Source organism: Rattus norvegicus, chromosome 4, assembly GCF_036323735.1.
Source record: "Rattus norvegicus strain BN/NHsdMcwi chromosome 4, GRCr8, whole genome shotgun sequence".
NCBI lineage: Eukaryota > Metazoa > Chordata > Mammalia > Rodentia > Muridae > Rattus > Rattus norvegicus.
This window is the reverse complement of record NC_086022.1, coordinates 7,870,023-7,894,691: the sequence shown is the minus strand read 5'-3', so window position 1 is coordinate 7,894,691 and position 24,669 is coordinate 7,870,023. Positions and strand designations below refer to the sequence as shown.

General features: G+C 50.0%; 1 protein-coding gene across 1 annotated transcript in view; it reads right to left on the bottom strand.

Annotated features, from left to right (window-relative positions):
- Positions 1-24,289, bottom strand: part of Cnpy1 (canopy FGF signaling regulator 1) — a 54,864-nt gene extending 30,575 nt beyond the window's left edge. The window contains exons 1-2 of the mRNA XM_063286689.1: positions 24,044-24,289; positions 6,968-7,080 (exon numbers count right to left, since the gene is read on the bottom strand). Coding sequence (XP_063142759.1) covers positions 6,968-7,080; positions 24,044-24,146 — 216 coding nt within the window. The 5' untranslated portion in view covers positions 24,147-24,289. The remainder of the gene's footprint in view (positions 1-6,967; positions 7,081-24,043) is intronic.
- Positions 24,290-24,669: the final 380 nt, after the last annotated feature.

Below are 24,669 nucleotides of genomic sequence, written 5' to 3'. Positions count from 1 at the left end.
CATACAGATGTGCATGCACACACTTACACATGTGCACACACATATGCATACATGCACATACATATAATTGAGTATACACAACCAGACACACATGTGCATATACAGACTTGGAAACCCTTTCTTTCACTAACTCAGAGTCTCATAATGGCCTGCCTGGCAACTTCAGACTTGCTAGCAAGAAGCTGATCAGGAAGGGAGCCTGGTTGCTGGGCTTGTGGCTAAGCCTGTTCCCACCACAGTGTGCAGTCCAGCTGCACTGACCTTGAAAGAGCCCTAAGGTTAGAATCTAGGCATTTTGGAGGTCACCTCTGTTGGATAGCAAAGGATTGGCATGGAGACTTTCAGGTGACAGGACTCTAGGACCACATGTGAAGGTGACAGACACCCTACAGCTAACATGCATGGGAGGTGGACAGGGTTGTAGGTACAGTGTCAGCAAGTACGGGATGCTTCTAAGTCACAGAGGACAGCTGAGGGATGGAGGCTATAGGGCATGGTCTCCATCTTTCCAGGTTCTCTCTGGATGTGGACATGTGGGTTCTTCCAGGGGTGTGGGAGGTGAGAAAGCCTGAGGCAGCCCTAGTGATCAGGGAGCAGGCTGACCTAAACAGAGGGATTAGAGGTGAGCTCCCATGTTGGTCTCAGGCATCACACAGACACAGGATGTTGGCACTGGTCCTGAACAGTCAAAAAGCTGTGTGCATCAGGTCTCGCCCACCACCCTATTGAACATCTGGGACACTGCAGTTGAGCGAGTGCTGCTGCCTCCCTTCCTAGTGTGACAGCACTGGAGAAAAGGGGACTGACCAGAGGAACATCTCTGTGTCCCACAGTCAAGCCCAAAATAAAACCCTGTTATCTCTTGCACAGGGTGGATGCTCAGGGTGGTGCTAGAGAGGCTCTCCCAAGGAGCTAAATCACAGTACAAACCGGAAGGCAATTCTGCCTTCTCCCCTTTCCTGACATTGATGTGCATCTTTGTTCCTGAAGGTTAATGAATGTGGAGGTGACATTTGGCTCTTGTATTCCCCAGACTTCAGGTGGAACTCAAGTGCAGTCGCTTGAACTGACCACCTGTGCCTCTTCTTTCCGTGTGCTGTGAGCACTGGCTGCCTGACTCATCCTGGAGCTGTCTACTACATTAGGTTATGGTATGTGAAGGGGATAGTTGTGAACTGAGGAGAGGGGCAGGCTTTTATTTGGGTTTGAGGTTGTTTCTGTTTTTTTTTTGTTTTGTTTTTGTTTCTTCAGATCCAGTGACTCGGGCACAGTTCCAAGACAGATCTCCTGAGCCTAAGCTCACTGCCCTGGCTAAGGCAGGCTGCCATCCCCTGAGCCTCCTTCTCCATGGTCAGTGAAGCCGGATGAAGCACCTTGTCCCTGCACTCGGTGCCCTTCTGCTTATGGAGTGATGCGTTTCCATTAAGACCTGCCCAGGCAGCTGGCTGACATTTGCGTTTGCTTCTTGGGATATACATGGCAGAAAGAAAGAACTGAATCCTATAAGTTGTCCTTTGACCTTCACGTGTGTGCTGTGTAAACGTTTTCTTGTTCTCACTAAAAGAACAAACAAATTAGAAATGTAAAAACAACAACAGCAACAACAAAAAACGGTTCCTATATATAAGCCAAGTTAAGAAGACAGAAGCTTTGCAATAAAATCCGGTGAAATATTGTCAAATAAATTTGTTTTAAAATTTGTGTACAGCCCAAGTTATATAATCTTGTAGACCAGGGGTATTCATCTGTGAATCCGTCTATCTGCCCATCCATCCATCTACTCAGACTAAGGGTATTCATCTTTTCATCTATTCATTTTATTCATTCATCCGTCTATCCATTTGCCTATCCATACATTCGCCCATCTACCCATTCGCCCATCTATCCATCTATCTACCATCATCTACCAATCCATTTATCCATCCATCCATGTATCTACCATCTGTCCATCATCCATCCATCTATCTACCATCTACCCATCTATCCATCTATCAGTCTATCTACCATCCATCCATCTTCTATCCATCCATCCATCCATCCACTGGTGTTTGTCCTCCATGAGGTGATCTGGAGGTACAGAGTCAGGGAAAAGGATGAACTATCTTATTGTTCCTGGCCACAGAATCTTGCTCATGTCATGGTAGGCAGCTGAGAGGTATGATCATCTTATTCAGAAGAACAGTGTTCTTAACCAGGTAGAGTCATGGAAAGGAAAGAGGTATCCTGATGCCAAAGAAGGTCCCACCCTCTGTTTTTTTCCATAGGACTCCTTATAGAACAAGGACAATCCACGTTCCACTGGCTTCTGTATCCCCTGAGTGGCATGCTTGCGGGGGATGTGACACAGAGTAGGCACTAACTTCATTCTATACTTGGAACAGGCAAGCACCCAGCCTTGGTTTGAGTCTGGATATTTCTGAGAGGGTCATTGCAAGTGCCACACCCATGGGTGCTAGTTGGTCTAGGTGTGTGAGTGAGGCCTTCTGAGGTAGAAGGGTCTGGGGGTAGAACTTAGGTTGTGACTTCCCACAATTATAAAAAGGGGCATAAAGAGATACTGTTTGTTTTTCCATAACACTGATGTTCACTAAACTGTTTGTCTTCTTGCTAGGATATCCTAAGGCCCCTCCAGAGCCTGGCCCTGCATGCGGGTGCCCAGTCTAGGCTCAGTCCATATAAAAATATATAACAGGCCTTTAAACCCCAAGTCATGACTGCCAGAGCCTCTGCATTCAGAAAAGTTTGGCATTTTCTGCATAGGGAAGCATGAATGAGCGTGACATCATTCAGTTAATAGTCTTCTCAAACAAAGTGTCTTCAGGCCACTCTCCTTTGCTGGGGACAGCCAACTGCTATGGTGGCTTTTGGATTTTTAGACATGGCCTACTTCTTATGTTAATGCTTTATATAAAATAACACAGCTTACAGTTCTCCTCTAGAAGATGACTTCTGGCATTTATATGTTTTATTTTTATTTTTATTTTTATTTTTTTTACCTTTTTTCCCCTCAGGGAAGAAGATGTTTTCTTATAAATGCTCCATTAAGCTGATTTTAAGGGTCACTAGCAGCTGCTAAAGTTCTGGATGGACTTTTGCCTCCTGGCTGGCTGGGATAATGACCTAGCACCCTTCTTTTGTTAGCAGACAGGACCCCAAGTACAGTAGTATATGCTGGATCTGCACAGCTCCAGGATTCCTGAGCACCTGGGTGTCGCAGAGGACATAACATGACACAGCGGTTCTGCCAGCAGCAAATGACACTGAGGTTTGTCTTGCTTCTCAAGAAATCAAATAAATGCCATTTTTAAAAACCAAGTCACTAGTGATTCATGAATCAATATTCTGTTTGTAAAAGGAACCATTCAAGTGGGTTGCTTACCTCCAAGCTAACTGTTAAAAACAGAAAAGGAACCAAAGACATAAGTGTCTGGACTTAGCAAAATACTGGTCCCTTTAATACCAGCCCTAGCTGGTGGCTCTCGTCTGTTCAAATACCTTCTTACAGATCGTATGTGGCTTGATTTTCTCTGGGCAGAGGAACCCTCCAAACTAAATCATACAACACACTTTCCAGCCTCATAGGCAACTAGTACAGAAAATTACAACTGTGTCCAGTGACTGAGCTTAGGGTTTCACTATACAAAAATAAGTGTGAGTCCATGGCTCATGCCACTGGCCCCACCTGAGGACACCATTTCTGACACCACACCTCCAAGGTGACTCTGACTTCTGAAGATTCCAGACATGGCTTTGAAACACACTGGTAGATGTATTAAGATCCACAGTTGGAGAACCCCTGGGTGTTCTCTCACTTGTCCCCAGCCTCCAGTACTAGGAGACAGTTCGCTGAGGTCAGCTTATTTCTTCCTAAAGGGGAAAAGGGCTGGGTGCAGTGAGGCTCCCTTTGGCTATAGGGGTCTTGTTTACAGGCATAACAAGGCAAATGGAACAGAGTCCCTTAGGTGAGAAGAGTATTTCTGACCTCTGAGAAGTGTATGAGAGCTGAGTCAGTGCACAGTACCTGTTACTGAACAAGTGTTTCTATCCTTCACAGATGTCTGTAAAATTGACCCTGGGAAATGATGTCACAGGCCATTCAAGTGAAAATTGTTTTCTATAACTCCATCCTGCCTGCTCGCTTAGTAGAAGGTGTTGCACTGTAGGGGGAAGAGTCTGGCTTTGAGCCTCCTCTCTGAGTACACTCAAGTTACCAGGCAGATGTGGCAGTCTAGATAAGGGCCCTGCACCATCCCAGCACTTCACTGGTCTGTTTGCCACTAGAAAGCCTCTGGGACACAAAGTCCCAGGTGTTATAAGGACACCCCCTTTGACAGTGTTCCCACCATTATTGGCTAAGCTCCTGATTGATGACTGAACCTCTCCTTCGCATCCTGGCCGGCTGGGTCAATGACCTCTCACCCTCCGTTTGTTAGCAGGCGAAACCCTGAGTACAGTATATGCCTGGGGATCCTGGTGTTGCACAGTACACAACAGAAAAGGTATCTCTTAGAGATGTGATGGTTCTAGACAGTGATTTCCCCTTGTCTATGATGGCTCTAGCCAATGGCTTCCCCTTGTCTAAGGCAGCTTTTACTCAAGAGCATTTGGTGTATGGTGCCCAGAAAGAAAGGGCAGGACAGGGTCTGAGAGCAGCCATCCAGGTCCCAGAGAGGGACAAGGTGGGAAGGCCAAATCAAAGGGGACAGACAGCAGAGGGGAGGAGACCTGGGGAATTCTGAATCCTGTGTTTGGCTGTGGCCCTTGGTCCTGGATAGCTCAAGGGACTTAGCCAGGCTATCTGGCTGCCTGCTAGGGCTTCATTACTAACCGGAGAGTCAGGAAGAGTGTTGGAATGGACAGGTTTCCCTGAAGGCCACAAATGATGTCAGTAACCAAAGAGGTAGTGTGGGAGAAAAGTTTGCGCCACAGAAGTACAGGATTAAGGGTGCAGGATAGACGGGTACAAGGCAGCAACGTGAGACAGGGGATTTGTGCAAGAGAGAGATGTATGAGAAAGAAAGATGAGCGAGCGCGGTGTGTAAGAATGCCAGTGTCCAGCCACTCAACCAAACACTCGGTTTTGTTTCAAGTCCCATCCTGAGCTCAGGAAGGACACAGGATGCCTCTATATCTACACCACTGACAAGGCTGTGTGGCCTGGATCTGGTCCAAGCTGGCGAGGCCTGACCTGAGCTGCTGGCTCCTCTGTGGTGTATACTAGGCAAGCTCCTGTGGATAATATTTGGCCAATTAGCTGAGGACTGAAGCAAACCCCTGCGGTCTGAATCACAGAGAGGAGAGTTCACTAACTGGAAAAGATGTGAAACCCTCCAGTCAGTTTCCTCTGAGGCTAGGGGAATTCCTCTAAGACCGCTGCTATGGAGGTTACTCCACTGTGAGGCAGCCAGACGCAGAAAAGTGATGACCAGATCACTCCAGATCTCCCAGCAATAGAACTGCAATTTGTGAGTGTACAGGGTGTGCCATGCAGGGAAGAGCCCTGGACAGTCCCTGAGCCACTGCTATCATCTTGACCTTGGCCCATGTCTAATGTTCCATGATTCATATGGCAGAGTGGACTCTTTGAAGTTACTTTGTGTCCCGGCAAATCAGAAAACTCTTTGGACTAAGATTACCAAGGTGGATCAGGCAGGAGAAGTGAGTGGTAAATGTAACTCCTTTTTGGGATTAGACCCCAGGAAAGGGCAGAATTCATACATGGACAGCCCTTGGTGATGTCACTGCAGGATGTTGCAGGAGGGTAAGAAGGGAGAAGCTCAAGTCAGTTCATCCAACTCTCTGAGCAGCTGTGTGCCTGGCTCTTCCACAATGGTCAGTACCACAGGGTCTTACGTCTTCTGCAAGGTCATTTCCAGGATTAGAAATTGCTTAAGGGTTGGAGATTTAGCTCAGTGGTAGAGCGCTTGCCTAGTAAGTGCAAGGCCCTGGGTTCAGTCCCCAGCTCCAAAAAAAAAAAAAAAAAAAAAGAAATTGCTTAAGGGCTGGGATACTGTGGCTCCCAGAAAACAGCCATCCCCTTCTGACCTTTCCATGCCCTTCCTCTACTTTCTCTGACACCCCAATTACTCCATGAAAATTGTTCTTTTAAAGTGATACTTCTAGATGTGAACACACACACACACACACACACACACACACACACACACACACACACACACACAGAGTCAACCTCCATACAGTCTGGGTTCTTCCCCTTCCCTCAATGCTGGGAATACCATGGAGATGATGTACAGACAAATTCTTTCCATGTTTGCTTTAACACGAGACAAAACAGCAAGAATCCAGTTCCTGTGGCTATTCAGCTTTGCCTATACTGGACACCATGGGGACAGCTATTCTAAGTTTTAGTGTTCACTGTCTGTGCTTAGAAGAAATGGTGTCTCCTAAAATGTTTGACTTCCTCTCAGCTGGCCAGCCCTCCTGCCTGCACGCCGAGCCCATCTTTCCTTGTAGCAACTGCCACTGTGGACTCTTGGGGCAAGTCCCCTTTGAATACTTTTGAAGGAGAACCCCTCCTAGCCATGGGCCTGTGTATCCTGAAGAGCTTTGCTTTGCTCCACACTGGAAATGTGTAGAATCAGGAAGGAGGAGGGGTGGAGTACCCAAGCAGGGCTCTGCACAGCCTTTGAGCATCTGCCCTGCCACCTCCCTGGGCTCCCTGCTGGTCTTGCCCAGGAACTGTGGACTCGCTATTTCTTATTCTGATGAACAACGGGGCCGAAATGTCTTCCAACTTGACAAAACACAAAATTTAGGTGCTGAGAGAGATACTTCAATTTCAAGCTTAAAGATTACTTTGGGTCCCCCAGGACTCAGAAGCAATTTAGAGCTGACACCCTGAACAAGAGCAAGGTTAGAAGATTAAGACCAACTGCTGTTTGGATAAATGGCTGGTAATTGCCCATATCCGCAATTATACACTGGCACATAATTCCTTCTCTGCTACCTTTTTCCTCTCCTGTGTCCCGTCAGGCCGGATCCGGTAGGAGCCCACCTTGGTTTTCTTCTGTCGAGCCTTAGTGACGTCATACTCCACCTCGTCCATCAGGGCCCTGCAGGCTAAACAAGACAGATGCTGTGGTCAGGGGAGAGGAGCAGGTGGGAGGAGGCAACGCTTGCCTCGCCCTTGGACACAGAGCTCCTGCAACCACAGATGTGTGTGGACCTGGCTCAGAGACAAGAATCCTTGCTCTGCAGTGTCCAAAGACAAAAGGACCAAGACCTAGGTTACTTAATCCTTTCTGTACAGTGGTCTTCCCTTTTAATTTCTAAAAACAAAAACCAAGATCATTTGTTTGAATTTATGCATCTGTCTGTGTGCCATGTCCATGTCTGATGTGCATGGATGCCAGAATAGGGCACTGGACTGGAGGAGGTGCCGGGTCTGGGTAGTACACCTCGGTCCTCTGTAGCATTCTGTTAGTGTGTTCTGTATGTTTCAATTGACAAATTAAATCCTTACTAAGGTGAAGAAAAAAGATTTTTCCCCCATATGGCCTGCATTTAGGAAACAGTCCCTAGCAAAGCTGGAACCAAACCCAGGTCCTCTGCAAGAGTAGCAAGTGTGTCTAACCACTGAGCTATCTCTCCAGCCCTCTATTCTGATCTTTCAAACCATATGTCTTCCTTTGCACGTAGATGGCACTGTTGTACCCAGGGGAAGCTGCTGGTGGTGCCAGCTCATCACATATCCCTGAGCCTCTCTGGTGGCTTCGCTTTGGCCTAAGTAGCCACCTGCACCACAGGAAAGAGTTGGTCAAAGATGCCCCCTGCTCTTAAAAGTCCGTCTCCACGAACTCTGAAACGATTTGGAGGGCCTATCTCCATGATCTGGTAGATCTGCCTAAAATCTCTCTCTTCCCTTCCGGTACTTCAGATCCAGCTTGAGAAAGTGGAGCTGTTCCCGTGGTAAAGCCTTTGGTGCCTCCTCGCCAACCTCCTCAGCTATACTGGAGGTCGACTCTGGATTCCTTGTCTCTCTCGCTGGGGACAAAAGGCCGGCACAAAGGCAGCCGCTTTGGGGGACATTGAAGAAGTTCAACAGGGAAAGTCTGGGTCCCAAGCAATTTGTCACCAGGCTGGGGAGCCGTCAAAGCTGTCTTTTCCACCCTGAATCACTGTCTTGTAGCCTCCTTGCTAAAGTAGTATAACTGAACTGCCCTGAACTAGACTTTGCCACTGGAATCTGACCCCAGATTAGGTGCTCTTCTGATTTTGTGCCTGAATGTAGCAAATGGCAGCACAAAGTGGACTATGGCTGGGGGCAGAGTGTTTGCTGCTTTCCAGGCACTTGCTAGGTAGATGTTGCTCTAGTTCGATGGTGACATTGCTTCTGCCCTGCGGCAAATGCTGGAGTTTCCCTCTCTGAGGGCCTGGCTGGAAGGGACTTCCCTGGTACCTGCTTCTCATGCGCATCTAGCTCAGCAGCTCTGAGCTAGCCTCAGCTACAGATTTGGAACTAAGGCATTAGTGCCAGGCAAGCCCAGCTATGATCCGCAGCCTGATAAAGATAGCCAGGTCAGAGCAAGCTGTCACCAGCCATTATTACCTCACTGAACCAGTGTCTGTCCACCCCAGAGTCACACCACCCAATATTATCTGGTCTCAGCAGCTAAACAGGGTTGGGCCTGGTTAGCACTTGGATATGAAACTGTTACTGGATGGTAAACTGAGCCCACGCCGCCTGAGGCCTCCCGTAGGACAGCTGGGGTTTCTCCTTAACCATGGTCCACGGGGATGGAAGATTCGCTTGGCCTTAGTCGTGGTACAGCTGGCCATGATCCCATTGGCATTATGCTGACATGACCTCTGAGGCTGAGAGGCTGCTACCATCAGATACCCTAGGTCATGGAAAGCAAGCAGACCTCCCATTGGTGCATCTTAGCTCCAAAGCTGCTTGTTCTGGAACCTTCCAATAGGGCCAGCTCACCCTTGGCCTTTCTTGTCCTACGTCTAGAATGAGGATGTTGGCTGGAGCTGGTTCTGGGCAGTCAGGAGCAGGACACAGTAAGATGTCTGGTGAGGAACACTGAGTCCAGTGTCTCCCAGTGGGTCTCCATACCCCTCATCCTGAATAGCTGAGGGGAAGAGAAGGCATTTGTGGAGGGGAATGAATGGACATGAGAAAGCAGGGTGGTGGAAGAACCATGAAGATGAGGGATGGCTTTGTACTTTGGTGTCCCTCCTGGGAAGGACTAAATCTGGACTCTTTCCAGCCAGCAAGCACATGTCATGGTCATCCTCCCTGAGGTGGACTGTAGTTGGACACCACTGTTGTGTCCCCTGTGGAGTGCAGGGCTGCCACTGGGCACATTTTCTTTCCCACCATCCTGCCTCCTTTTTCCCTCCCAGAGACTTCCTGGGAGCTACTCCTACACACATCACACTCACAACCCCATCTAAGGTGTTAGGGTCTCCGGGTTCCTTCTGCATTTAGGCTTCATTAGAAGCCCAGAGGCCCAGTAAGTCTGGAGCAGGGGCATTAAAGGGCTACCCAAAAGGCTATGGCCTCCAGGGGGAGGACCTACAGCCATGGTTGGGGGAGCTTCTCAGAACCAAGAGGACATCGTTAGCTTCTGGAAGGGACAGAATGGGCAGGAGGGCACTTGCAGCACTGCCATGCCATCCCTGGCCTCCCTAAGGAGGAAGAGCTCTTTGAGAAAAGATCATTTTAAATTTCTGCCCCAGGTCACAGAACATGTTAAAGAAGAGTCACATCAGCGACCTGGGCTCCATATTTTAAGTCCAGCATTAATTTAAATGTTAATCTGAAATCTTCACGTAAGCCACTGGAGTTTCGAGTTTATTAGAGCAGACGGCAGGAGCGGAGCCTCGTGGGGGCACTGGCAGGTCACATTGCCTGCCAGAGGGCAAGCCACCCGCCCAGCTGGGTCTCCCAATTCCTTCCCTGCTGCACTTCCTCCTCTCTTCCTGCCTTCCTCTTTCTCTCTCAGAGGAGACTTTGAAAATGGGGACAGATAATTCAAGTGACCCCTGGTACTAAGGTGATGGGCCATCTCCAGACATGCACTAGAGCATCACTCTGTGTCACTTTCCAGTGCCAGCATGGTATACAGCCTGCACTGGACATGACAAGAGAGTCAGCACAGTAAGAATAGGCAGGCACTGACACTCAGGGGCTGAATGTTTTTGGTGCTGTATCTTCTGATGTTTGACACTGTCTGTCTTTGAGGCACAGAGAAGTCACTGAGCACAAACCACACTCCTGCCTGGCAGGCATGCACGTCTGCCTGGGATATCAGTGAGCTCTATCCCAGAGGAGAAGCCATATGGTGAGAAGCATCCAAAGGACATCACTCGTGCCCAATGACATCTGACCCATCTGGAGACAGGACCCACAGAACTTTCTACAGCCCTCTAGGACAAGGAGAGCATGAGTTGGGGTGGCTACTAACCTCTGCATGGTCAATTTTAAATTGTTACGTAATATCCCAACAGGATACTGCAGGTAAACTGCAGGTTCTGTTCCTTTACAGACCATTTAAAAGATGGATGATCTACCCTGGTGACAACCTCTATGTCAACAGATACCTGAACACCTTCACTCAGACTAAAACTGCCTCTCTGTGGGTTGAAGATCACGGTTCAGAATGCACACACTCAGGGCTCTGCAACTCAAAGGCTTATGGGTAAAGGGCTCTGGTGTCCTTCAGAAAGGAGGAATTATATGCCAGAAGAATAGGGTGGATGGCACAGATCAGAAGGGTGCCACATAGACTCAGCCTCTTCCACACAGGGATACTGAGGTGTCTGCTTTGGCAGTCCTGGGTCTAGGACTGTACTTGCTTGATGTATGTGGCAGAATGGTACTGTACAACATGTGGGACCTGAGGCCCCCAATCCCTCTCAGCTTCACCATGGCTCTCTGAGAGGGCTCTGGCCACTGCGTAAGCAGTCATACTGGTCACCTCACAGTGACAGGCTGCATGAGAATGAAAGCAAGTGACAGCCAGTGCCAGGGCCCCAGTATCGAGACTGAGAATTGGGCATCGTTGACTAGTAGAAGAATCGGAGAAACCATACAACCATACAAACACTGTGATGGAAAAGCACAAGACAAGATGGAGGAGTGAAGAAAAAACAAGAGCCCGGATCCCTGGAGAGGAGGGACTGAGTGCTATGTAGTGAGGTGGCAGGAGGGTGGGGCGGGAAGGGAAGGCGTCTTCTCTCTGAGGCAAGAGAGACGAGTCTTCTGACCTTTGTGACCCTTGAGATTTCCATGTTGGCCAGACTCTTTAGGTCCAGACGGAGGAAGAAGAGCCAGGCTGTGTAAGTGATGGCCAATGGGCTGCTGCCACAGTCCAGGCAACATGACCATGGCGAAATGCTAGTAAGTCAGTGAATCTGAGCGCTCACCAGGAGGCAAAAATCAAGAGCACTTGTAACAAGGTGGCTGCTCAGGGCAGGGTGGTCATGCTGGCTGCCTCCCTAATATCATTGCTATGCATTTTCTTCCGCTAGTAACTGCATCCTGGCCAGCTCCTGGTATGGAGATGAGTGTGCACCATAACCATGGAGATGTGTGGGGAGCAAAAGCTGTGCAGATCTTCTGGAAGCTTCCCCTTTTCACAAAAACAGAACTGTAAGAATGTATCCCAGGGAGAATCTGGAGTTCTGGGGACATGGCTGAGACCTCTGTGGGCTCCTGACTTTGTGGGTGCAGTTTAACCAACCCCAGGGGCTGAAGCACTTTGTCAGTATGATGCTTGTTTCTGAAGCTGGTGGCCTTCTGTGGTACGACAGTGTTGCTGGGATTGTTGTCAATCCTACAAACAGGATCCGAGGCCTAAAGTATCTCACAGATCTGAAGGTTAACTGTGAATCGAAGGTGTGAGGGACAGGGCAGTGCCTCCCAGGGCTTCACTTCTCAATGGCCTCCTACAATGTGTCTCACCCTGGAATGCCTCCTACAATGTGTCCTTCCATGGCCATCTCTCTGCTTATGTGCGTCCTGCTCACTTTATCGGGAACTAGCCATGTATGGGTAAGGCCCACCCTACAGACATTGCTCACTCTAACCCTGTATTTAAAGGGCCTCTCTCCCAAAACAGCCATGTGCACAGTTATGGTCTTAGCATATGAATGGAGAGGGGCACAATTCTGCCCCAACAGGAAATAAAAAGGAAAGCCTCCTTCTGCAGTAAAGAAGCCCAGAGACTGACCATTCCCGGTTACTTGCCTTAGCTCTCACTGCCTGTCTGGTTCATACCTTGGCAATGCTCTTGGCTCTCCCTGCAGGACACTGGGTGTCATCCACAGTTCCAGGCCTTAGAATCCGAGCCCTGCATCTGGGTCTCCCAAGCCTGTCCACTTGTCATTTTAAAGGAATGTTTTCCATCTCTGAAGGCCTGCTGCCTTGGCCAGAGTCAGCCTGTGGCCTGGCCTCACCTTGTCTCCTACACGGAAGCAGTCAGGATGCCTGGCAGAGGCAGGCTGTGGTCACCCTTCAGGGCTAGGGAAGATCTGGCCCGTTCTCCAAAGCTCTTGACTGCTCATTAGCTAAACAAGATCAGGGTTCAGCTAGCAAGTATGTGTCTAGCCAGAGAGCAGCATCCCACTCTGTGAGGGTCAGGCACTGGGCAGGGATTCAGGAGGCAGCAGGTGGGGGTGGGGTCTGCAAAGATGAGGCTCACCAGCTGGTGTGGACAAAACTGGAGCCCGGGGCTCCTGCAAGTAGCAGCAGGTCTTGCACCCCCCCCATCCCATCACCACGGCAACCCGGCTGAGGGAGGGGCTCCCCACTGAGTTTTAACCCAAATTATATTTTCCAGGTCTAAAATCGGAGCCACTGTAAGGAAAGAACTCATTTTCACAACTTTAAGATGCCTTGGCTGAGAGGCAAAGATGAGGGACGGATGCTGGGAAGGACAAAAACCCTACTGAATACTGCTTTAAAACAGACCAACTGCACAGAGCCGGAAAGCAGCTCCCTCTTGCTTCTGGGAAGATGTAAGAATGTATTGGAGTGTGGGGGATTTGTTTTAGGAAATTGTCTAGTTTCACTATCTTTCTGTTTACCACCAGCCGCAATCATTTTTGGTGCTCAAGATGATGGCCCTGTGTGCCTAAGGACACCGAGAACCATGATTAGAAAATGCTGTTTGCTTTGGTAGAAATATGGGCAGACACATGGTAGTAAGATTTTGAGTGCTAACACCAAATGGAGCAATTGCAGCCAGCCTTCAGGTAGCTGGAAACGCACCGAGCCCAGCCAGATGACACCACTCAGGCCTTGCCTCTGAATGCTTTTGAATTAGGCAGCTCTTAGTCTGAGAGACTCTACGTTTCCTTCATGCTGAACCATAAAATATTTAATAGCTTTAGGTCTGGACCTGGATGTACTGGTGCATGCTTGTGATGAGACTCTGCCTCAAAAAGCAAAGCAATGGAGGGAAGGAAAAGGGAAAGGTGGGGGGAGGACAAAAGAATAGAAAAAGCAACAGGCTGTGGATTGCTTCGCTGTTTCACAAGACACAGGCAGGTGCTTCTGTGTTATTTCCCATCCCATGGGTCCTGTGGGTCTGTGTCAGTGAAAAGAAACCATTATATAATTAGAGGTGCACAGGGGAGGCTCCACCCTGAGGCTCCTGGGGGAGCTGGAGGCCACATGCAGCAATAGCAGCTACTGGCCTTGGATGCTCAGTGAACACTGCTGGCCTTGGATGCTCAGTGAACACTGCTGGCCTTGGATGCTCAGTGAACACTGCTGGCCTTGGATGCTCAGTGAACACTGCTCAACACGCTAGGTGAGGCCTGAGGTCTGGGTCCCATTCTGTCATGGTCAAAGATTTAAAAGCTACCTGAGCCCCATAATCTGGCTATCGTCTTCCGTGACTCCCTCTGAAGCATGTGAGTAGGTAGCTAGTGGGCAGAGGGTGGGCATGTAAAACCTCTTCAAGGTATAGCCACGAAAGTGGTCTTAAGGCCAGACTCTGTCCTGAGACTCCAGCTAGAGCCACATTTCCAGAGGAAAAGTATGGTGCAACCCACAGTGATGATGCATGCTTATAATCCCAGCACTCAGGAGGCTGAAGCAGGATTACTGTGACTTGGAGGTCACTCTGGGTTACACAGTGAGATCAAGGTTAGCCCAGAGCACATAACAAGAACTTGTCTCAAAAAACAAACGGACAAACAAACAAACAAAAAACAACCTAAGAAAATAGTCTGGTTGTAGAAAGAATTGAAAGACACAGTTCATGTGAGTTCTCATAAAGAGATAGAGAAACCACCCAGACCAGCTTTGTCTGTTGTCTTCTGAGCCAACCAACCACCTCTGTTGTTGGGTATCACTATAACTGAACACCTATAGTTCCATGCACAGGCACTGGACCTACTCCAACAGGCTCAGAAACTTGTCCTGCCCAGGAAGAAGGATGATGTCACAATAAAGTCAGTTTAAAGTACATTTCAATGAAGAAACTGGTTTGCAACATGCAAAGCTCAGTCTGGGCAGTGTGCAGTGAGGCAGCTAGCTTGTGCTGGCTCCTCCAATGGACATTTTGAGAGCAGTGGCCCAAACTCATAAGAAGTTTGATTTGCTTATGAGTGAACACCACCATTGCTATAATGTTTCAGTTCTAACAGGGGTCCTTTGTGTTTCTTTTCTTGTCGTGGCAGAGACACAAGCAAGGCTGGAGAGCACTTGGCCTGTTTTAACACACAGCTCAATTTCCCATTGGCTCCTACCAGAAAACACCAAAGAGACTTCTGGTCTACCAGCCACAGCCACAGTGGAAGTCAAGCCCCATCTAGCCACCAGTCCCTGTACCCAACCACAAGTCTTCAGGTATGGAGAAGGAAATTTAATCAACTTAGACTCTATTGTTTGGGAAGAATTAGAAGGTATCCTTGTAGAAGAAAGTATCTCATAACAGTGCACTCTCTCTGATTCCTGCTTGAGATTCAGGGTCTGAGCTCTCAGCTGGCTGCCCCAGTGGCCATAGCTGTCACCTGCTGGGATGGTGACAGACCTTGTCCTTCTGGAACCTTAAGCCACATGAACTGTTCTTCTGTAAGGAGGAACAGCCATGGTGTTTTATCACAACAATAAAATGTACCTAACACACGTGTGAACCTAAAGGCAATGGGATAGAGAGTCAAATGGGTCTATGAACAGTACAAAATGTGAGTAGGTAGGGTGAAGAAAGTCCATAGAAATTGCCCAGAAGCCAGATGAGAAGGTTGAACACTTCTCGGAGATGCAGTCCAAGCTGACTGCTGAAGAAGAGGAGGAAAACTGGAACCCAGAGACATAAGGGTCTTCTGCCAGTGCCCCAGTGAGGTGGGAAAGAAAGGAGGCAGAGCTCCTGAGTCGCAGGCTTCTGACTGGATACATGCCTCTGGGTCATTGTGAGTAGGTCTTAGCTCAGGTTTCCAAAATGTCACCCTCCTTCAGCAAACACTACCCATTCCCTAATTCAGAATGAACTTGTTACAGTGTTTTCAGTGTAATGAAAACATTAGCTCTAGTCTCAGAGGAGCGGCTGTCACTAAATCAATAGCCTAGACTGTCCATTATGCTGAGGGCTGATGGGCTGAGAGGTCTGCCAGCAACAAGGCAGAGTGTCCTCTATGAGTGGCTGATGGGTGAGAAGATACAGAAAGCTGCTATCTATAAGCTGCTACAGCACGGGTGTCCCCAGGAAAGCAGGACTGACCTTGGAATGACCTGCTGGGCTGCATCTGCACTGTGAGCCCCGGTGAGAAGATTGAAAAAAGGAATCCACAGAGCGTGAGAGAGAACTGCTCAAAGTATGCAGGAAGGACTGTGGACTCTGCTATCCAGGAAGGGCCATCCCTACAGCAGCCAACATGGCCACCACAAAGAATGGGTTTTCAATATTTAAATTCATTCAAACCCCCAAACCACCCCAGGAGTCCACACATGCTTCACAGCTTCACATGCTTGCTTGGCTTCCTTGCTTTCAACCTTCCTTCCTTCCTTCCTTCCTTCCTTCCTTCCTTCCTTCCTTCCTTCCTCCTTTCCTCCCTCCCTTCCTCCCTCCCTCCCTCCCTCCCTTCCTCCCTTCCTTCCTTCCTCCTTTCCTCCCTCCCTCCCTTCCTTCCTTCCTCCTTTCCTCCTTTCCTCCCTTCCTCCCTCCCTCCCTTCCTCCCTTCCTCCCTCCCTCCCTCCCTCCCTCCCTTCCTTCCTTCCTTCCTTCCTTTCTTCCTTCCTTCCTTTCTATGCCTTTCTAAAAAACATTTGAAATGGGGTAGGGTGCATTCATGTACCAAGACATGCATGTGGAGATCAGAGTACAGCTTTCAGGAGTCTGTTCTTGTCTTCCTCCTTATAGAGGCAGATCCTCCCTTGTCCTTTCTGCTACCTCCACCTTGCTGCAGAAGAGCTGGGATTACAAATACACACCATTGCATCGAGCTCTTTTAATGAGGGTTAAATTCAGATCATCAGGCTGAAGTTTTACCTATTGACTCATCTTCCTGGGCCATATCTACTTCTTTGAGAAGGAATTGATCATTAAGAGAAAGGGGGCTGTGCCCAAGAAGATAAACACAAGTTGGTCAATACAATAATGATTGCAGGTTGGCTGTCATTATAAGATCCACCACATGCGCATGTGTATGCACATGCAACTACACACACAACCAACATGACCCAAAGACACAAATGCACACATGTACACCCCACACCGCCCAAAGGCATATATATATGTATATATATGTGTGTGTGTGTGTGTGCATAGATATATGTGTACATGTATATGAATGTGCAAGCATAGACACATGCACACACACACACACACACACATATATCACAACCTACATGGCCCAAAGACACACATACACATATACACAACTGTCATGCGTATACACATATATACATGTATCCACAACAACCATGACCCAACAACACACATACATCACATACGTACATTCATACATCTACATATATACAACTACTATGACCCAAAGACATACTTGTATATATGTACACACAACCCACATGATTTAAAGACACATACATTCATACACATACAACCCATATGGCCCAAATACACACATGTACACACACACACACACAATGCACACCCATTGCACACTCTCACTCACATAACTGCTCTAAGGGTAACATCTGGAATAGAACCAAGTTCTCCACAGAGAAGGACAGGGCACAGAGAAGATGGGTCAGAGCTTGGCTGGACAGGTCTGGGTAAGTTCAGGTACTACATGGCCATAGGCACCAGAAAAGTGTATGAAAGGCTGTGAATATCAGATGTCTGTACTAGAGTGGGAAGTGATCAGGCTGAGGGAGCAGAACAAGCCAGAAACACAGACAAGTATATGTTGCATGAAATACCAGGGCAATCTACAAGTGTAAAGCCCAGGATACTAGCTAGTGATGCAGGGGTCAGGATACAACACCCACACAGAAGAATCACTACATTTTCACCCACACAAGGTTATAACAAAACAAGGAAGGAAGGCCAGCTGGAGTAAGCTCAAAATCTAGTGCTTCAGAGCAGCAAAGTGACTCTGTGTAACTCATGCCATTTATGTGCCCACATTGTGGAATATACAGGAAGTTGCTTTGATGATGATGAGACAGCAAGATCCATCCATTGTAACAAGTGTAGATGGTGCTGTGAGAATGCGGGGTGATGGTAAGGATGTGGGGTGATGGTGAGGATGTGGGGTGATGGTAAGGGATGTGGGGTGATGGTGGGGATGTGGGGTGATGGTGAGGAATGTGGGGTGATGGTGAGGATGTGGGGTGATGGTGGGGATGTGGGGTGATGGTGGGGATGTGGGGTGATGGTGAGGATGTGGGGTGATGGTGGGGATGTGGGGTGATGGTGGGGATGTGGGGTGATGGTGAGGATGTGGGGTGATGGTGGGGATGTGGGGTGATGGTGGGGATGCGGGGTGATGGTGGGGATGTGCGGTGATGGTGGGGATGTGGGGTGATGGTGAGGGATGCAGGGTGATGGTGAGGATGTGGGGTGATGGTGAGGATGTGGGGTGATGGTGAGGGATGCAGGGTGATGGTGAGGATGTGGGGTGATGGTGAGGATGTGGGGTGATGGTGAGGATGTGGGGTGATGGTGGGGATGTGCGGTGATGGTGGGGATGTGGGGTGATGGTGAGGATGTGGGGTGATGGTAAGGGATGTGGGGTGATGGTGGGGATGTGGGGTGATGGTGAGGAATGTGGGGTGATGGTGAGGATGTGGGGTGATGGTGGGGATGTGGGGTGATGGTGAGGAATGTGGGGTGATGGTGAGGATGTGGGGTGATGGTGGGGATGTGGGGTGATGGTGGGGATGCGGGGTGATGGTGGGGATGTGCGGTGATGGTGGGGATGCGGGGTGATGGTGAGGATGTGGGGTGATGGTGGGGATGTGCAGTGATGGTGGGGATGTGGGGTGATGGTGGGGATGTGGGGTGATGGTAAGGGATGTGGGGTGATGGTGGGGATGTGGGGTGATGGTGAGGAATGTGGGGTGATGGTGAGGATGTGGGGTGATGGTGGGGATGTGGGGTGATGGTGAGGAATGTGGGGTGATGGTGAGGATGTGGGGTGATGGTGGGGATGTGGGGTGATGGTGGGGATGCGGGGTGATGGTGAGGATGCGGGGTGATGGTGGGGATGTGGGGTGATGGTGGGGATGTGGGGTGATGGTGGGGATGCGGGGTGATGGTGGAGATGTGGGGTGATGGTGGGGATGCGGGGTGATGGTGGGGATGCGGGGTGATGGTGAGGATGCGGGGTGATGGTGGGGATGTGGGGTGATGGTGGGGATGTGGGGTGATGGTGGGGATGTGGGGTGATGGTGGGGATGCGGGGTGATGGTGGGGATGTGCGGTGATGGTGGGGATGTGGGGTGATGGTGAGGGATGTGGGGTGATGGTGAGGGATGCAGGGTGATGGTGAGGATGCGGGGTGATGGTGAGGGATGCAGGGTGATGGTGAGGATGTGGGGTGATGGTGAGGATGTGGGGTGATGGTGGGGATGTGCGGTGATGGTGGGGATGTGCGGTGATGGTGGGGATGTGCGGTGATGGTGGGGATGTGGGGTGATGGTGAGGGATGTAGGGTGATGGTGAGGGATGTGGGGTGATGGTGAGGATGTGGGGTGATGGTGAGGGATGTGGGGTGATGGTGGGGATGTGGGGTGATGGTGGGGATGTGGGGGTGATGGTGGGGGATGCGAGGTGATGGTGAGGGATGTAGGGTGTTGATAGGAAGGTTGGGAGTGATGGTTGGGAAGCAGCAGTAACAAGACTCCAGACCAAATGCCCAAGACAAAGTGGAAATGCATTCCAGAGGTCAGAGGTCAGCGGAAATTCAGGGCTGGGATCATAGTGCTTTCCCACAAGTGGCTTCTGCCTTTGAGTCTAATGTGGCTGCTCCAGCTAGACTGCATCAGTAAGGAAGGAAGGAACCACAGGGCTGTCACCTCACTGGCCACATGGCAAACTAAGGGCAAGGAGTGGAAGGAAGTGTCAACGACAGTGGGGACCCCATGTCTTCAACAGGTAGGGTTCAGCTGGAGTCATTTCCCGAAGAGAAGAATAGTTTCCTCTCCACAGGGCTCCTGTCCCCAAGGGTTAGGTGCTTGTCAGTACATTTGTTTCCCTACCATCTCCCCAGAGCTCTTGTAGACTCTTCCCTTCCCGGCATTCAACTAGGCAGTGGAGACGCAAGTCAGCATGGAGCCAGCCCAGAACTCAGCGCTGCAACTGCAGGACCCTGGGGAAGGGCATGCCCAGGCCTCCCCTGGCGAATGGGATGATAATTCCCATGTCTCAAACTGAGTCCTCAGGACAAAGAAGTGGTGTGCAGGGAAGTGAGCGAGTTCTGAGTAAAGAGCCTGGAGCAACTGAGGGACAGCTGTGGGCGGGCGGACGCAGAGCCTGTCCAGCAGGGCTGGGCAGCTACCAACAATCACAGGTCGGAATGAGCTCTTCGCCTTGCTCTTATAAATAAATAAAGGTTTATTGGAACATAGGCGTGCTCAAGGGTTTACAGGCTTTCTTTTTATTATATTTGGTTATCTCTCTCAGAAGGGGATATGCATGTGCCACAGTGCATGCATGGAGAATAGAGGACAACTTTATGAATTAGCTTTCTCCTTCCTCCATGTGGGTTGTGGGGATTGAACCCAGGATACTGGGCTTGGTAGCAAGCATTTTTACCTGCTGAACCACGTTGTTGACCCATTTATATGTTTGGGGGGTGGTTTTTGTGTTATAGAAAGAAAGGTCTTACCAGTGTAAAGACTGTCTGGCCTGTGAAATCTAAGCTGTCTTCTAACTGACCCTTTACCAAAGCCATGTGCTGAACAAGCAAGTGCAGAACAAGCTTCAGAGCTGCCTTCAGGAGCAAGGAGCTAGCAGCTTGGACCATGGGTTCTGGGGGCTGATCGGAGAGGTACTGGCATTGGTGCTGCCTTCAGACTAAGACCTCTCTGGAGACCAAAGCTCTTAGGACTTCACAGCATAGGGACATCAGCAGGTTACCCACAGGCTGGGGTTCTACCTTGGAAGTCTGTGAGACGACTTCCACAAGATACTGCTCCAGTGCTGCGGGTGTGTGGGACAGGGTTCCACCTCGCTTTGTTTATCAGTCCCATCAGCTCCCACAGGCTTTAAGAACAGCCTGACGCCTTAGGTGCAAAGTCACCATCTGCAGCATCCCTGGAGGGGAAACCAAGTCAGAACTGCACGCTCAGCAAACAGGTCCTCAGTGACGACAACAATGAGCAGTGTGAAGGTGGGATAGAATGCTGCTCTGCCCTCCGCCTCCGGTGTCACCCCTAAATGGGGCAGCAAGTGTTTTCTTTCCCTTTGGGTGGCAATAGGCTTCCATTTCTGTTTCTCCATAAAGGAGAATTAGGATTGCCTCAAAGCACAGAGTGGCACTGCCTCTGGCATGTTGGTACCCACTGTCTGCTTGAAGTCATCTGCGTGGACACAGGGGCTCAAACCAAACCAGGAGCCATGCCCATCCAGTTGTCCTAAGTGGGCTTGCTTCACATAGAAATGGAAGCAGCCACTGAGAGAGGTTAGAGGAACAATGGGGGTGAGAAAGGCAGCTCAGTCAGTAAAGTGCTGCTGTGGCAATGTAGGAAGTAAGTGTTGAGGGGGAAGTTGTAGGGAGAAGTGTGGGGGAGGGGGGAGGGGGGAGGAAGTGTGAGGGGAAGTGTGGGGAGGAAGTGTGAGGAAAAGTGTGAGGGGAGGTGTGAGGAGTGTGACCACCTGAGTTTTTAATCCCCAGAACACAAGTGAAAAGCCTGGCACAGCAGCGGGCACCTGTAATCCCAGAGGGGAGGCAGAGATAGGAGGGGATCCCTGTGGATTAATGGTCAGCCACTAGTGGTCTAGCTTAACTGGTGAGCTCCAGGTTCAGTGAGACACCCTGTCTCAAAAACTAAGATGGAGAGCAACTCAGGAAATATCCAGCCTTAACCTCTGGCCTCCACAGGTACGCCCCGCGTGAACATCTATACCCCCCCCCACACACAACCAAATGAACAGGGAGGCGTGGGGGTGGGGGACATGCCCACGCTGGGACCTTGTCTGGTTCCTAACTCCTCACCCAGGTCTTGGGCTCTTTGCCCACATGACCCTGTTCCCAGCCCGTGCTGGGTGTGTCCTAAACTCATTGGCATCTCCAAATGTACAAAGCACCCCTAACACATGTTTACTTAAAATCTACACTGTTGTGGTTTGCCCTGGAGTTGTCTGTATTTTGATGCTAATTCCACTGCCCCAAGGACAGCTGCCTAGTCCTGTACTCAGGAATCAGGTGACTTCACCAGAACCTTCTCTGCATTGAATTTTTAAAGTACAGGTGAGGGGCAGGTACAGGATAGAAGGAGGCCTGTCATTGGAGGAGAAGGAGGGATGAGTGGGAGAGAAGTTTGAAGGAAAAGGAGGAGACTGGAACAGAAAGGGAGAGACAGGAGGGAGAGGGAGAGAAGCGGTGGCAGGACAATATGGCGGGTGACGTTAAGATTCCATGCTGCACCTTTACAGGTTGTTACGAATATTCTCAAGGGATGGATGGTACAGGGCTTTGTATGTTTAGGTGGGCCATTATATCTTATCAGTTGGGTCAAAGATTATTGTGTTGTGTGTTCTTTTATGTGACGGTTTGAGTGTAGGAAAGTGTGCGGCGGCAGGAGACAGTGGGCCTCGGAGGAGTTGGGATGTGTTTCCACCAAGACGTCTAGCAAATATCTTGGGGCACTGAGGTGCCGGACCTAGCAAGGTAAAAGACCCCTATACTTTTTTTTTATTTTTATATTTTTACAACAACACACACCAAAGCTCTGAAACCCCACTGCATGCAGCACAGGGGGAGGAGGAGGAAGGTAACAGGGGTTTTTATCCTGCCTTCTAAACCCTCCCAGCTCACATCTCCTCTTGGCAGGCCCAAGGGCCCATGTTCTCCATGCCATCTGCTCCTTGCACTACCTCTCTCCCTCTGGAAGACTTGGAAACTGGTGCTATAGGTTTCCTCGGGCAGCTACCGTCACAGGCATACTCCCTCTTGGGCAGTTGGTCCTCACCCCCACGGTCCCCTGCGTCGGGCCTCCTATTTGCATGGGAGCAGAAGCTTTACAAGATTAGAGTAAAGAAAGACATCCAGTATGGGGTCTGTGCATCAGAGGGCCTGTTCGAGGAGCTAGAAGCTCTACCTCATCTCTGGGGGCCTCGTAGGGGACTGGGGGCTGCTGTGACGACCTGGGGTGGGGCAGAAAGGCTCAGCTGATCCTGAGACTGAGAGAACAACTCTGAGGAAGAGTGTAACCTCCACCCTGCTCATTGCCACCCTTGAGCACTTCATCTCAACCTCATTCTACCCTATACCCCTTCCAACGCACACGGGATAGACAGTTCTCAACCACTTTGACAAACCTCCATTTCCAGAAGTAGTTTTCCATATTTGTAAAAGTAGCAAAATTACAGTTATGAAGTAGCAACCAAAATAACTTCATGATTGGGGGTCACCATGTGAGGAGCTGTGTTAACGGGCTGCAGCATCAGGAAGGTTGCAAACCCTGGGATAGATATTCTTCTTGGACTCTGCTCCCCTCTCAACCCTGTACTCTGTCCCCCTGTACCCACTTCGGTGCTTTTGCAACTGTTCCAATCCTGGTCCCAGAGCTAGGCTAGAAGCCAACACCACATAGAGAAGCAACTCTAACACCACAGAAAGAGACAGACTGAGTGGTCACAAACCCAAGCCTCCAGTGGTCATCTTGTGATGCCTAGAGGCAGGCAAACAGCAAAGAGTTTGCTCAAGATTCAAGAATTAATGAAACCTAAGCCAGCCAGAAGCATCCAACTGTACCTCAGGTCCCCTCTCCTTTGCACATGACAGCCCTTTCCCATCTGGTCATGCGTTTCTGTTATCGCCTACCATCCTCACAGCTCTGTTAACTAAAGGTGTAAAGGGGATCACAGGGCTGAGACAGGTTCTGTCCTTCCTTGGTTCTCCAATAGCTAGAGTTGCTGTGAATCCTGGGGTTAGCAAGGGGTTAGCTGACATCACAAACCACCAGAGCGCTTCTTTAGGCACCAGACACCTAGTTCCCCGAACATCAACCCATCAAATTACCCAGGGAAGACTGCTGCCTGCCTCTGCCTGCAGACACGCTGGGGCTCTGGCCTATGCCAGACAAGGCTGGCAAAGACAAAGAATCTTCCAGCTTCACACAGAAGCCAGATCAGAGCACTGTCATTCCAGAACGGCAAGCAGCAAGCAGTGCGCTCCAAAGACTGTCCAGCAGCCACGTGGCAGACGCATCGGGGGCTCTCTAGTACCCGGGACACGGGAGCGTTGAGGAAAGGGAACTGCCCAGTGGCCTGACTCCCACAGAATAGGAACATGCTGTGTCCCCAGAAGCCTAGGGCTGAGACATCACACACAGCAGACACAGAGGGAGACACACACACACACACACACACACACACACACATGCACACGCACACGCACATGCACACACACGCTCGTATGCACATATACCCACCTCCACAACGCACGTTGGGTTCCTCAGAGTCATTGGCTAATGTAGGCCACAGCAGCAGGGCAGGTAGGATCAGCAAAGCCATGGGCAGCAGGGCGAGCCCCATGTCTCTTCAAAGATGCCTGCAGCAAACACAGGTGCAAGAGGAGGAAAAGGACACACAAGGTCCCTTAGCGGCTTTAGCTTGAGGAGCCCTGTGCTCCGCTCTCCCACAGCCTTGCACCTGGCTGGCCCACAGGTGCACTGCACCTGCCTCCTGGTGGTTAACCAATCCTGCCCGCCCACCTTCATCTGGGCCACAACCCTCATGCTGGCCCCACCCCTGTGCTTATGCCAGTTCCAGCTCACTTCCCTGACTAAGAGCTGCATCTACCCCGATTCCAGGTCTGTAGCTACCTTCCCCAGCCCAGTCAGCCACAACCCAGACTGCCTCCTCCCCTTGATCTTTATTTTTACCCTGCAATTGCCCTGACCCCCATTTTTGCCTTTACTCAACGGTACATCACCCTTTAGTCCCTAACCTTGTCTATCTGAGATTCTCAACCTTTCTATTCAACCCTGAGCCTGGCCCCTGTTTGCTAAGGTCCAGATTCCAAGCACAAAGAGCAAGGGTAAAACCCTCTCTCTGT